Source organism: Triticum aestivum, chromosome 5B, assembly GCF_018294505.1.
Source record: "Triticum aestivum cultivar Chinese Spring chromosome 5B, IWGSC CS RefSeq v2.1, whole genome shotgun sequence".
Taxonomy (NCBI): domain Eukaryota; kingdom Viridiplantae; phylum Streptophyta; class Magnoliopsida; order Poales; family Poaceae; genus Triticum; species Triticum aestivum.
This window is the reverse complement of record NC_057807.1, coordinates 140,034,797-140,050,286: the sequence shown is the minus strand read 5'-3', so window position 1 is coordinate 140,050,286 and position 15,490 is coordinate 140,034,797. Positions and strand designations below refer to the sequence as shown.

General features: G+C 44.2%; 1 protein-coding gene across 1 annotated transcript; it reads left to right on the top strand.

Moving 5' to 3' along the window:
* Positions 1–260: 260 nt before the first annotated feature.
* On the top strand, positions 261–14,972 carry LOC123110845 (probable bifunctional methylthioribulose-1-phosphate dehydratase/enolase-phosphatase E1). Its single transcript, XM_044531467.1, has 12 exons — positions 261–615; positions 7,625–7,761; positions 7,844–7,939; positions 9,657–9,776; positions 10,113–10,202; positions 10,813–10,974; positions 12,584–12,739; positions 12,896–13,045; positions 13,126–13,227; positions 13,937–14,046; positions 14,125–14,243; positions 14,603–14,972. Exons 1-12 carry the CDS (start codon positions 396–398, stop codon positions 14,692–14,694), a joined length of 1,554 nt encoding a protein of 517 aa, XP_044387402.1. The 5' UTR covers positions 261–395; the 3' UTR covers positions 14,695–14,972.
* Positions 14,973–15,490: the final 518 nt, after the last annotated feature.

Sequence of the window (15,490 nt, the reverse complement as noted above, 5' to 3'; positions counted from 1 at the left end):
AGCAGATTTAAGTTCCCAGGACCATCCCGTCCAAATTTACCGGATGTTTCCTTACCTGCCAATTTTTACCCACTGACATGCGAGCCCCTTCCGCGACGAACACACCCGCGAAGTGGGTGTGCGAAAAATCAGAGTACCGATGACAAGAAAGCGTTTATTCCCCTCCCTGATTATTCCCGTCCCGTGAACCACCAGAAACGCATCTCATCGATATAGAATAAAAAATCAATAAAAAAACCCAGTTTCCTGCTAATCAGAGTAACAGAAGGCACTAATCGAGCCGCCGATTATCGGAGCATAAGTAAGACCAAACACTCCGTCACACAGAAGCACACCACTCGAGTCCATCGTCCCCACTCTCCAGAGGAGGAGGAGAAGGGAGCGACACGGGAGCCATGTCGACCGGTGGTGCAGAGTCTGCGGCGGCGGAGGCGATGGCCTCGGAGGCGTACCTGGCGGGCGACGCTGTGAGGGAGGCGCGGGAGCTGGTGGCGGAGCTCTGCCGCCACTTCTACCTGCAGGGGTGGGTCACCGGCACCGGCGGCAGCATCACCGTCAAGGCCAACGACCCCGATGTGCCCCTCGCGCAGCAGCTCATCGTCATGTCCCCGTCCGGTAACTAACTCATGCGCTCCCCACTTCTGTTCCCTGCTTCCGCTCTCCCGGCTCGCAACGAACCCGTTCGATGAATTGTCAAACCGGGTTGCGAATCTCCAGTCGGTAAGGGACCAGAGGTGGATGTTGCGCTTGCTGGATGTTGCGAATCTCCAGCCTTTCAATCGAGGTTGCGCTTGCTGGGTGAAGTGCACTTTTGACGAGTGTGGGTGTGCGATCGTTCAACCGATCTTCTCTCTTGTCGTCACTGACTTGCCCAGTTACTAGCTTGCAATCATTGTCCACATTGCTGAAATGGCTAACTGAAAATTGATTTCTACGATTATCCGCCGTACGTAGTTTAATGATGGCCTGATGGGCTTGGTGGTACTCGAGCCTGTTAGACATAGGAGTAGTTAGCGTTATAGCTCTTGTGCAAGGCAAGGCAAGTCAACTGCATAACATAGCTGATCAGCTTGGCTGGACATAGGCATTTGGAAGGTTAGGTGGCTATTTGATAGGCAGACGAAGCTGTATAATGGTGGACATTGAGATTCAGATATCACAACATCATTGTTGTCTAGTTTGATAATAGGCATTGGCGTATTCAGGAGAACTTTAGGCTGAATGCTGTTTAGCCAAAATGAGGAGATTATCCTGCAACCTTTCCTAATGGTTTGTTGAAAGACATGAAATGGGCAAGCAAGAATGAGCAAGTCCAAAGACCAACTAATTATAATTTGAATTTAAGAGACTAGAAGTGAGATATTCCTCAAAATCAGACACCACATAGGAAAATTTGCATTAGTATTTGAGAAGGTCAATTTTGTTTTATGTTTTTTAGTTTAGAGTTGGGTTTTGCTCTTTTTGGTCTCACCACCTACAGTGGCCGTGTAGCTTTTGTACCATTGTGATGTTCTTTTTTCTAATACAATTGAAAGCCTGACGGAGCAATGCCCCGTGAACAGATCTACTAATTATTTTATTCCAGTTAGTAAGACTAAGAGGGAACTCCGCCTATGTTGTCTCAACATAGCCGGTCCCAAGCCCGGGTAAAGGAGGAGGGTTGTGATAGGCTTGGCGAGCCAACGTAAAAACTCAGCCACTCTTATGGAGATGAAACCCAAAAGATTTTCGTTGGGGCGTAACCCTCTCAGCGACGCGCCACATCGGAACCCGGGTGTGGTGGAAAATGGGCAAGGGCCGGGCCGTCACCCCCCAAGTGGCGCGCCGTATCTTGATCCGGATACGGTGGCAAGTGAGCGAGGATCGGGTCGTCGCATCCTTAGTGGCGCGCTACATCGGCGCCCGGATGTAGTGGAAAATGAGCAAGGGTCTTCGCATTTGACTCGACGAGTGCGAAGGGTAAGGAAGCTAGCCGAGCCTAGGAGGATTCGCTTAGGTAGCTGGAACGTAGGGTCTCTGACAGGGAAGCTTCGGGAGCTAGTTGATGCAGCAGTGAGGAGAGGTGTTGATATCCTTTGCGTCCAAGAAACCAAATGGAGAGGATAGAAGGCAAAGGAGGTGGAGGATACCGGCTTCAAGCTGTGGTACACGGGGACGGCTGCAAACAGAAATGGCGTAGGCATCTTGATCAACAAGAGCCTCAAGTATGGAGTGGTAGACGTCAGGAGACGTGGGGACCGGATTATCCTGGTCAAGCTGGTAGCTGAGGACTTGGTTCTCAATGTTATCAGCGCATATGCCCCGCAAGTAGGCCACAATGAGAACACCAAGAGGGAGTTCTGGGAAGGCTTGGAAGACATGGTTAGGAGTGTACCGATTGGTGAGAAGCTCTTCATAGGAGGAGACCTCAATGGCCACGTGGGTACATCTAACACAGGTTTTGAAGGGGCGCATGGGGGCTTTGGCTATGGCATCAGGAATCAAGAAGGAGAAGATGTCTTAAGCTTTGCTCTAGCCTACAACATGATTGTAGCTAACACCCTCTTTAGAAAGAGAGAATCACATCTGGTGACTTTTAGTAGTGGCCAACACTCTAGCCAGATTGATTTCATCCTCTCGAGAAGAGAAGATAGGCGTGCGTGCCTAGACTGTAAGCAATGTTTTCGAGTCGATGAGTCGACGAGTCGCTCAGGGGGGGCGACTCTAGACTAGTCTAGACTAGTCTAGACTCATGGTCGATGAGTCGACATGGCGACGAGTCGACCTGAGTTAAGCAGCAGCCAGGGGAGGAGCACAAGTGCTCAACAGCAGCAGCAGCAACAAGGGGAGGGGCACACCAGCAGCCACATCAACCAGGGGAGGAGGGGAGGAGCACAACAGCAGGAACAACAACCAGGGGAGGGGAGGAGCACAGTAGCAGGGGAGGAGGGGAGGAGCACACCATAGGAGGGGAGGAGCAAAACAGCAGCAGGGGCAACCAGGGGTGGCGGCTGGAGAGGGTTCGATCGGGGGAGGGGGTGGGGGATGATCGATCTAGGTTTCCAGGGGAGATGGGCCGGCCCATATAACAGTTGGGCTCAATTTAAGTGAGTCGCTCGACCCAGAAAGAGCGACTAGTCGTGACTAGTCGAGACTAGTCGCTCGAGTCGCTCGACTCATGCCAGGAGTCGAGTCGAGAGTTTGAGTCGAACCTGGAGCAGCGACTCATCGACTAGTCGTCGACTAGTCGCGACTAGTCGAACGACTCGAAAACAGAGACTGTAAGGTGATACCTGGGGAGAGTGTTGTACCCCAGCATAAGTTGGTGGTTGCTGACTTCCGCTTTCGGATTCGTGTCCAGCGGGATAAGCGTGCCAAGGTCGCTAGAACGAAGTGGTGGAAGCTCAAGGGGGAGGTAGCTCAGGTGTTCAAGGAGAGGGTATTTAAGGAGGGCCCTTGGGAGGAAGGAGGGGATGCGGACAATGTGTGGATGAAGATGGCGACTTACATTCGTAAGGTGGCCTCAGAGGAGTTTGGAGTGTCCAGGGGAAGGAGAAGCGAAGATAACGATACCTGGTGGTGGAATGATGATGTCCAGAAGGCGCTTAAAGAGAAGAAAGATTGCTTCAGACGCCTATACCTGGATAGGAGTGCAGACAACATAGAGAAGTACAAGATGGCGAAGAAGGCCGCAAAGCGAGCTGTTGGTGAAGCAAGGGGTCGGGCATATGAGGACCTCTACCAACGGTTAGGCACGAAGGAAGGTGAAAGGGACATCTATAAGATGGCTAAGATCCGGGAGAGGAAGACGAGGGATATTGGCCAAGTCAAATGCATCAAGGACGGAGCAGGCCAACTCTTGGTGAAGGACGAAGAGATTAAGCATAGATGGCGGGAGTACTTCGACAAGCTGTTCAATGGGGAGAATGAGAGTTCTACCATTGAACTGAATGACTCCTTTGATGAGACCAGCATGCGTTTTGTGCGGCGCATCCAGGAGTCTGAGGTGAAGGAGGCTTTAAAAAGGATGAAAGGAGGCAAGGCGATGGGCCCTGATTGTATCCCCATTGAGGTGTGGAAAGGTCTCGGGGACGTAGCGATAGTATGGCTAACCAAGCTTTTCAACCTCATTTTTCGGGCAAACAAGATGCCAGAAGAATGGAGACGGAGTATATTAGTACCAATCTTCAAGAACAAGGGGGATGTTCAGAGTTGTACTAATTACCGTGGAATTAAGCTGATGAGCCATACAATGAAGCTATGGGAGAGAGTCATTGAGCACCGCTTAAGAAGAATGACAAGCGTGACCAAAAATCAGTTTGGTTTCATGCCTCGGAGGTCGACCATGGAAGCCATTTTCTTGGTACGACAACTTATGGAGAGATATAGGGAGCATAAGAAGGACTTGCATATGGTGTTCATTGACTTGGAGAAGGCCTATGATAAGATACCGCGGAATGTCATGTGGTGGGCCTTGGAGAAACACAAAGTCCCAGCAAAGTACATTACCCTCATCAAGGACATGTACAATAATGTTGTGACAAGTGTTCGAACAAGTGATGTCGACACCGATGACTTCCCGATTAAGATAGGACTGCATCAGGGGTCAGCTTTGAGCCCTTATCTTTTTGCATTGGTGATGGATGAGGTCACAAGGGGTATACAAGGAGATATCCCATGGTGTATGCTCTTTGCGGATGATGTGGTGCTAGTTGACGATAGTCGGATGGGGGTAAATAGGAAGTTAGAGTTATGGAGACAAACCTTGGAATCGAAAGGGTTTAGGCTTAGTAGAACTAAAACCGAGTACATGATGTGCGGTTTCAGTACTACTAGCTGTGAGGAGGAGGAGGTTAGCCTTGATGGCCAGGTGGTACCTCGGAAGGACACCTTTCGGTATTTGGGGTCAATGTTGCAGGAGGATGGGGGTATTGATGAAGATGTGAACCATCGAATCAAAGCCGGATGGATGAAGTGGCGCCAAGCTTCTGGCATTCTCTGTGACAAGAGAGTGCCACAAAAGCTAAAAGGCAAGTTCTACAGGACGGCGGTTCGACCCGCAATGTTGTATGGCGCGGAGTGTTGGCCGACTAAAAGGCGACATGTTCAACAGTTAGGTGTGGCGGAGATGCGTATGTTGAGATGGATGTGTGGCCACACGAGGAAGGATCGAGTCCGGAATGATGATATACGAGATAGAGTTGGGGTAGCACCAATTGAGGAGAAGCTTGTCCAACATCGTTTGAGATGGTTTGGGCATATTCAGCGCAGGCCTCCAGAAGCTCCAGTGCATAGCGGACGGCTAAAGCGTGCGGAGAATGTCAAGAGAGGGCGGGGTCGACCGATTTTGACATGAGAGGAGTCCGTTAAGAGAGACCTGAAGGATTGGAGTATCGACAAAGAGCTAGCTATGGACAGGGGTGCGTGGAAGCTTGCTATCCATGTGCCAGAGCCATGAGTTGGTTGCGAGATCTTATGGGTTTCACCTCTAGCCTACCCCAACTTGTTTGGGACTAAAGGCTTTGTTGTTGTTGTTGTTGTTGTTGTAGTAAGACTAAGAGGGATCTTGAACTAAGAAATAGACCTACAGCTAAAATAGGGTAGCCTGAGCAATTGCAACAATGGGGTTCATTGATATTCCTGGTGTAGTAGATGCTATCACACACACATATACATACTCATTTGGCTGAACGCTGTTTAGCCAAATGAGGAGATTAGCCTGCAACCATTCTTAATATAGTTTGTTTAAAGACATAAAATGGGCAAGCAAGAATGAGCAAGTCCAAAGCTGGGAAGACCAAGTAATTTTAATGGAATTTTAAGATGCTAGAAGATATGCCTCAACATCAGACACCACATAGAAAAATTTGCATTAGTATTTGAGAAGGTCAATTTGGTTTTGTGTTTTTACCCTTTAGGGTGTTAGCTTAGAGTTGGGTTTTGCTGTTTTTGGTCCCACCACCTACAGTGCCTGTGTAGCTTTTGTACCATTGTGAGGCGTTTTTCCTAATACAAATAAGGCATGTTTTGGTGCGAGTTCAAGAGAAAAAGGCCTATCCAATGATAATTTTCAGAGGAGTGCTTCTATGTTGTCTGGTAAATTATTGATACAAACTTTAAAGCAAACCAAAGGTTGGGGTTTAAGGGACTAATCTCACCGGTTTTATTTAAGGAATGGTGGTTTTGGGATTAGTCAATATCCATTTCAACTGCACATACCACAGCAATGACCTGACTAACGATAATAACACCTCACCTTGGGTTGCATTCGTCGTCAGACGGATGTACAGGAGACGGAAGAATGCACCCGTGTGTACCTACACGGTCACCAAGGGCTTTGTAATTAAATCCCTCACTGTTGTTGTTGCCGTTTCAGTCACAGCATCCACACTGGCTGAGAGGCCGCCTACTAGGGTTTGCATTGCCAGTGACGAGCTGAACGATGTCAACTGCTTGCTTGCACAACTACGCGACGGAACCTTGGTCCGATCATGTCTTCGTGCTGTCCAGATCCATCTTGTGCATTACTCGACTGATGGTAGCAGATCAGAAGTAACATACGACCGTGATTGTAATGGTTGTCTTTGATGCCACAATGCCGCTGGCCATGTACACCACCGCTGCTCCCAAGTCCCAAGCCCATAACGTAGGCTTGGAAGCAGGTTCTAACTATGTAACATAGGATAACTGTGACTAATTTGCCCTCGGCTATAACTAAGCACTAGTGCTCTGGAATTTGTGCAAAAACACAGTGGGAAAGCATAGAACCGCTGTTCTAATTTTCATGAAGCTATATATGTTCCATGTATGGACTTATAGTCCACAGTTTTGAACGCATATTATCATTCTTATACCTCGTTGCGATTCAAGCATGAGTGCATGATGTATTGGAAGTTCTTTTGCATGGCTGCACTCTGAAGATACCTATGATTATTAAGTATGTTGTGGGAATAGCTAAAATTCAGAGTCCCGAACGACTTGGACCGATGTCGAGGAAGGGAAATTTGGAGACCTTGGGAAGTCCTGTATGGCCCAAGTCGACGATCAAGCCTCCCTCGGTGCTTTCCTGACACATGACTAGGTCGCGCTCCGTCAAGAAGACTAAACCTTTTAAAAAAACATTGAAGTGTCATTTTGTCTAGTGTACGGCGACCTTCGCTGTAAGGCCACCCTACTTGCTTAATTTGTGTCGTAACTACGGGTTAAGAGATACACCTAATCTCCTGTTGTCTCGACGACGACAACACAGTACTCCCTCTGTCCCAAAATAAGTGACTCAAGTTTGTACTAACTTTGTACTAAAGTTGAGTCACTTATTTTGGGACGGAGGGAGTATATCTTTAAAATGACTACTTTTGAACTGCCTTGAGCATTGCCCAAAAAAAGTCACCGACAAAAGCTGTCAACTGATCTTTTTTCTTCAAAATATCATCTTTGACATGCTTATAGAATAACGTCAAATATGAAGTTTGTTGTGTTAAATTGAGTTGACAATAGGAATGATATGCAGTGTCTTAATTCCAAAAGAAAGCGTGATTTTGTACCAGATACTCTGCTTGTACTGAGCCTGACGTTGGAGGTTAATTTTTGGGTCTAAGAAATATCAGTGGGAGAGCTGATAACATGAGTTGTTTATCTGGTGTAGGCGTGCAGAAGGAGAGGATGGTGGCAGAGGACATGTACGTGATGTCAGCAGAGGGCAAGGTGATATCTGCACCAGTAGCAAAGCCATGGCCACACAAGCATCCAAAGTGTTCAGACTGTGCACCTCTGTTCATGAAGGTCGTCATGTTTCCTTTGTTTTATGTTTTCTATTGTTTCAGATTCCTTTACGTGTGGTCTAATTTCCTTGATGTTTTTACAGTCTTATCTAATGCGAGGAGCTGGAGCTGTGATTCATAGCCATGGCATGGAGACTTGCATAGCAACAATGATCAATCCTGGTGCAAAGGAGTTCAGGGTGAATCCTCCTAGTCTTTTTTATATTTCCCATGGAATTTAGCTAATTCACAAAGTCTCCTTTGTGTTTCCATAACATTTTCCTGCAGTGCTTACTGCGAATGCAAGTTCAAAACTTAAACACATCATGTCTGATTAATGCTAAGATAGGGACTTCTTTATCCTTATGCAATACAATCCTTATTATAAAAGTGAAAATCACATCATGGACACCTTCTAATTCTGATCAATTGTGAAAGGATAGTCATTTATACTTTCCATATTTTCATCTCCATCGTATATACACTTCAAGGATTATTAGCCTGTGCTGTGCTGCTGGTTAGCGTAGTGATTCAGTAATCTGGACTGATGCTTTGTCCCCACATTCCTCTTTTGTCATGCAAAAACATCACGCCAGAAAATCATGAACACTAGCACAAAGAGTTGCAAAATTTCTCTATGTGTAGAATTGGTCTACCAGTGACATACAAATATGCATCCACTATTTGGATCAGTGATACAGACTGATCTTATACAGACCCCCTAAGTTGTGCACGCCGTGGAGTTTAACATTTAGAAATGTGTATGGTTGATGCATTGATTTGAAACTCTTATGGTGGAATGTGTGTGATATGTTTCGTCCTGCATGAGAATGCGCAACTAAATATAGCTATTTGCCTTGAAAGTCAATTAGGAATAGTGAAGAATACTTGCCATGCTGGCATATCTGAAATTTAAATATATATACTACCGTACTCAACATGTTGCATGGTGTACGCGACATGTAGGTTGCAATATCAAGTTCCCCCACTGCTAATTTCCACAGGAGTCTGGGCCGGGTCTCATTCCCAGTGTGGCTGATCATCCTCTCGAACCAGCTACTGATCATCACCTAGGAGATTTCTCGGAAAGTCTTTAGTGCTCATTTTGGGCAACTCTCCATTATATTTCTTTCGTTGAGTGACATGTAACTATAATCCTCCTTTAATTGGATTAGGGATTCTCCAGATTATTTCTTTATGCCCATCAAAGAACCTTGAGATGCAGTTGCGGACTTCTTCAAATTGTTGTAGTGTCTCAACCCCACTTGTGCCAAGAGGTCCTGGGTTTGAACCAGCCTCTTTGTATTGTACTTCGCAGGGGTAAGACTAGGTTCTTATAATCCCTCCCCAGAGGCCCAGACCCCACCTTGTGTGGGAGCTTCTATGCACTGGGTCTGTCCTTTTCTCAACCCAACACCCATTGTTTGGTTAATGAGGTTCACGCCAAGATTCAGGACAAAACTATAGTGACAGAGCTTTCAAGACCAGTGACATGTGTGGTACTATAGGCTTGTCCAACATCGTCTGAGATGGTTTGGGCATATTCAGCGCAGGCCTCCAGAAGCGCCAGTGCATAGCGGACGGCTAAAGCGTGCCGATAATGTCAAGAGAGGTCGGGGTAGACCGAACTTGACATGGGAGGAGTCCGTAAAGAGGGATCTGAAGGACTGGAGTATCTTCAGAGAACTAGCCATGCACAGGGGTGCGTGGAAGCTTGCTATCCATGTGCCAGAACCATGAGTTGGTTGCGAGATCTTATGGGTTTCACCACTAGCCTACCCCAACTTGTTTGGGACTAAAGGCTTTGTTGTTGATCCTGTTTTACATATCTCTCAGGTTAATTAAGTCCATTGCTATCTGATACTAAATGAATTGCTATATTTGTGACCATATACTGCTCTGCTGATCTTACTGCAGATGACACATATGGAAATGATTAAAGGAATCAAAGGTCATGGGTACACTGATGAATTGGTAATTCCCATAATTGAAAATACTCCTTATGAGTATGAGCTCACAGACTCTCTAGCTGAAGCGGTATGCCACTAGTGCCCTTTGTTTCAAGTTTCCATCATTTCAGATTCCTGGAAATCCAGTCTATAGGTGCAAATACAACCTTCTATTAGCTTTTAGCTTTATAGTTCTCTTGAATTTGTACTGATAAATATGTCTATATGCAAAATAATCAATAGCATCATCTCATTCATCTGATCATTTAGTCATTACCCTATAATCAAGCTGATTAAAGGGCATGATTAATTCCTTTGTACCATGGAGAGTTTTGGCAACGGCAAAGAATATTAGTACAATGAGATTAGTTTATAAGAAATATTTTGGTTGGATCTAGTAGCACTTGACGCTAAGTTATTACAGATTGCAGCATACCCTAAGGCAACTGCTGTCCTGGTACGGAACCATGGAATTTATGTGTGGGGTGACTCCTGGATTAATGCCAAGACACAGGTATGCTTTATTTCCATGACTTTGGTTTCTGCACCAGTTTTCAGGTGTGGGCGCTTATTCATTTCCTCTCATTGTCTCTTCGTCTCTTTATTTTAAGTTATCAGTTCGTTCGGTATAATTTCTTAGATCTATGATATATCTCCACATGCTACCCCTTCTTTACTTTTATAAAGATCATTTTATGATTTGCATCCAAACTTTCTGAAATTTAGTCAACTATATGTTTTATCCAATCTAGATTATACATATGCAGAACTCAAATAAATTCTCCAGGGTATCATTTAGCGGAAAATTGGATCTTTTGCCCCACTTTACTTCTCCATTTGATCATTTGCCCCCCCCCCCCTGAGAGGCTACCAGGTGGGGCCCGGGGCCACTGTCATTGAGACAATCAAAGGGCAAATCATCAAACCCCTTGTAAAGTGGGGCAAATCATCAAATCCCCCATCATTTAGCCCTCTTGTTTAGTAGACGGATAGTTTATTCTTCTTTTTTATGAGAGTTTTGCGACATAGTTTTTGTGTGCTGTGTTGAGGAATAATTCTTATGGTTCCTGGGATTTATGCGAGGGCAGGTATTCAGTACATTTTATGGTCTTGCTTTTCTTCAGGCTGAATGCTATCATTATCTTTTTGATGCTGCCATCAAGATGTATCAGTTAGGGATTGACTGGACAACTCCTGAGCATGGTCCAATAAACAGTGCCAAAAGATTGCGTAGTGTTGCAAGTCCTGGGGTTCCTAATGGATGTCATACAGCCAAATCATCAAAGGTCTGTTCATTTTTCCCAGTAATTTGTGAATTCGATCTCGTTTTGTAGTACTCATAGATCAATGTACTTGTAGATCATTGTACCATGGACAACAGCAGTTGTAATATCCTGTTTTTTCTAAGTTTTGTTTTTCAGTTGCAAGGATGTTACTTAGTGCAAAATAGTCCCATATATATTATTGAACAAATTCAAAGTGTTTTGAGTTAATTTGAGTTGAATCCATATATTGGAACATTTGTCCAATCGAAATAATGTTGTGGAGATATTTATTGTGGTTCTGCACATTACTTCTGGGTTGTATGAATTTGATCAAGAATTTTTCTCAACTAGTTGTTTTTTCCTCCGCCTATGTCTTCTAGGCATAGCCGGTCCCAAGCCCGGGTAAAGGAGGAGGGTTGTGATAGGCTTGGCGAGTCAACGTAAAAACTAGCCAGTCCCATAGGTATGAAACCGATTTGAGCGAGAGTAGTACTAGGATGGGTGACCTCCTGGGAAGTCCTTGTGAAAGAGTTTCATATCTAAGGGTTGTGATAGGCTTGGCGAGCCAACGTAAAAACTAGCCAGTCTTTTGGGTATGAAACCCATTTGGGCGAGAGTAGTACTAGGATGGGTGACCTCCTGGGAAGTCCTTGTGAAAGGGTTTCATATCTAGCCTACCCCAACTTGTTTGGGATCAAAGGCTTCGTAAGTAAGTAAGTAGTTGTTTTTTCCTCCTTCAGCCCAAACTACTCAAGTAACCAGCCTAGCTCATCATCTAGCCCAAGCTGCAGCCCAGTCTCATAGTTCTCTTTCTCTGACATGTGACTGTACCATCTTTGTCAGATTCAAGAGTAAAATCTATTGGAGGCCCTAAAAGTATTCTAAGTGTGTCAAGTGAGTCCTAAAAGTATGAAAATGCACACTGAGTGCCAATGGTGCAAATAGTGATTCATCGCAGGTCCTACCCGGATCTGACCAGCTCGCTAGTGCGTTGGCCAATGCCAGTAGGCTCTATTTTGCAAAACAAAACAAAAAAAGAAGTCTCTCAATTCCTGGAAAATGCAAATGGTTTAGAAAAACATGAATTGAACTCCAAAATATCTGGGATAAAAATTTAGACAACAACAACGACAAAGCCTTTAGTCCCAAACAAGTTGGGATAGGCTAGAGCTGAAACCCATAAGATCTCGGAAACAACTCATGGTTCTGGCACATGGATAGCTAACTTCCAGGCACCCCTGTCCATGGATAGTTCGTCCAGTCCTTCATATCTCTCTTTATAGATTCCTTCCATATCAAGTTTGGTCTACCCACATAAAGATTTAGAATCCATGTAAAATATCCACAACAAATATCTCTATCAATTTTGTTTCCAATACACTTAACTTAAATTACGTAATGTAAATTAATTCAAACACTTGAAAAAAATACATGGGACAACTTCTGCACTATGTAACATCGTTGCAGCTACCCCCCCCCCCCCCCCTAAACCCTCTGAGCAAATAGGATACTATACAGTATATTATTACTCGTGTGTTTCCTTAACTGGTTTGTGGTTGCCGTGTCTGGGCAACCTAACTGTTTGATTTATTTCTTGAATACCAGTACTCACACTGTTTGTTCATTGCAGCATTGTGTTGTACTTGACATCGAAGGAACAACAACGCCAATATCATTTGTGACTGATGTTATGTTTCCTTATGCCCGTGATAATGTGCGGAAGCATCTGACTTCTACATACGAATCCGAGGAAACCAAAGAAGACATCAAACTTTTACGCATCCAAGTAAGTTATGGTAAAGGAATTTAATGTGTCCTGTGAAGCTAGCTCTTGGAGCATCCAGAAATCGAACTTGATAGTACTAGCATATAGTATTTGATTTCCTTGCACAAATTAATTTGTTTTACTCGAGTTCTAACAGACTAGTGACCAATTATTCAGATCGAAGAAGACCTGAGAACCGGAGTTGTTGGGGCTGCTCCAGTTGCACCGGATTATGCTGGCAAAGAAGAGGTTATCAGTTCTTTAGTTGCTAATGTTGAAGCAATGATCAAAGCAGACCGGAAGATTACATCATTGAAACAACTTCAGGTACCTTTCATTTTCCGTTCCAGAGCTGGAAACATATATCTTTTCATTTGATGGAGTTATGTTCTATTGGCTAATTCCAGGGGCATATATGGAGGACTGGGTTTGAAAGGAAAGAACTGCAAGGAGTTGTTTTTGAGGATGTTCCCGAGGCACTTAAGAACTGGCAATCTCAGGGTATGAAGGTATGTATCCATTTGACTCTTCTGAAATGTCAATTAGACCTTCGAGGCATAAAATTGGATTGTCATCGGATGTGTTTATTTTTCATACTTCGTAACCGAGTGATTTAGGTCAGCAAGTTGACTCCTGAGCTAAAGTATCAAGAACAATGCCCATAACAGAACTCTGTAAATCATTCACAGAAAAATAGTGTACTTCTGCAACGTGCCCAACCATTGAGATGGTCATTAAACATTCAGTTGCTCAACGGTCTGTTGTACTTTCATGTGCAGAAGGACTGATGCATGTAAGCAGTACCGGTTTGAATAAAGCAGAATGATGCTACGGAATCCTCAGTCCTTCACCATACTGAGAAATCAAATTGTTTTTTCGGCTGCTAGGTTGTCAAAAGTCCTACTAAATGTAGTAAAGCATGGAGAAGCACAGAAATGGTTTTCTGATAGAACAGAAGGATCTATATTTGTATTAGTTGAACATGGTAGATGTAACCGAGCTCTGTTATACTTAAAGGAGAGTAAAGTAAAAAGGAGTGAAGAAGAAATAGTGATACATGTAATAACTATATGTTAGTTTAGTCCTATGACATGGTCTTAGAATGTGAATGTTAGCTTAAAATATAGCCAGGATTGTAGTTTCAAGTATATTTTGTCTTGTGTATGTATTCCTGTGTAGTGTCCGACTTCATAAAATATTATATATGCTTTCCAACAGGTTTACATATACTCCAGTGGCAGTAGAGAGGCACAGAGGCTACTATTTGGACATACATCTTATGGTGATCTGCGGCAATTTCTGTGTGGTTTTTTCGACACCACAACCGGGTAAGCTTTGGATTTCTTGTTCTATTTGTCCTTTCAAAAGTGAATATGGAATTACGATTCTCTCTCACTCGTACACAGAAACAAAAGAGAAGCAAGGAGTTATTTTGAGATCTCGCAATCACTTGGGGTGGATAATCCGTCTCAAATCTTATTCATCACAGATGTGTTGCAAGAAGCCGTTGCAGCAAAGAGTGCAGGTATGTCTAGGCTAGTTCCACTCCGCAATACTAGGATATTTGTGGACAAATCATAGTTTTGTCTTCTGGAGTGTTCACACTTTCCTGGCGTGTGTGCGCACTCACTGGCTAAGATAGCACTTCCTCCGTTCACTATTATAAGATGTTCTAACTTTTTTCTAAATCAGATGTATATAGACACGTTTAGTGTGTTTGTTCACTCGTTTCAATCTATATATAGTCCATATTGAAATATCCAAAACGTCTTATAATAGTGAAAGGAAGGAGTATTCATTAAGGAGTAAACATCGATTTTATTGTATATGTTGAAATATCTTATCTATTAGGAGTAAACTTTGATTTTTATTGTATATCTTCAGGTTTCGAGGTAATAATCTCCATTCGCCCGGGGAATGCACCGCTTCCTGCGAATCATGGTTTCCGGACTATCAGTTCCTTCAGTGAGATCTGACAAATGTGCAAGAAACGAACATGCCAGAGAATCTCTATTGGGTGTGTAACATGACAGTGCTTCGTGGCCCCCTGGATCATGTTCTTGTAATAGTAGTATAGAGCCTTTCGTAGGCACCGGATTCCAATAAAGGGTGGCAGAATAAAAGAGGAAGAATTTGCATGTAATCCTGTGCATGTAAACGTGCGTATGTGTGTGCTTCAGTGATTGTACTTTGGGTTTTTGGGAAATCCGTGTTTGCCAATGGGAGAACAGAACTTTGCCTCTGTCCAAACCAATGACCGAGCCCAAATAGACTGATTTTCTTGTTCGGTCTTATCTGGTTTCCTAAAGAAAACCGTTCTAAGGGACGAGAGAGTGAAATATGACGAGGCAGGGATTTGTTGGGATTTTGCCTACTGCGACGGGAAGAAGAAGAGTTTTATTTATTTTTTTTTCAGATTTTATTATGGACTGTTTTTGCTTCTGGGATGAAACCCCAAATTTTGACCCAAAACAATACAAAAAGGAAAAAAAGTTCAAATCACCCGGATGATTTTTTGGGAAATTCATCAGCGTCCAATGCGTGCCACGCGTCCAAAACAATACAAAAAGGAAAAGAGTTCAAATCACCCGGATGATTTTCTGGGAAATTCATCTTCGTCCAACGAGTGCCACGTGTCCAGGCCCACGCACCGGCCGTCGCTCTCCCTTATCTCCAGGCGCCTTTTCTCCCGCGTTGCTCGTCTGGAAAATTCCCCTTTTTCTTTCTCCTACCTCTGCCTTCTTCCCCGCTTGTCTTTCTCCATGACCTCAA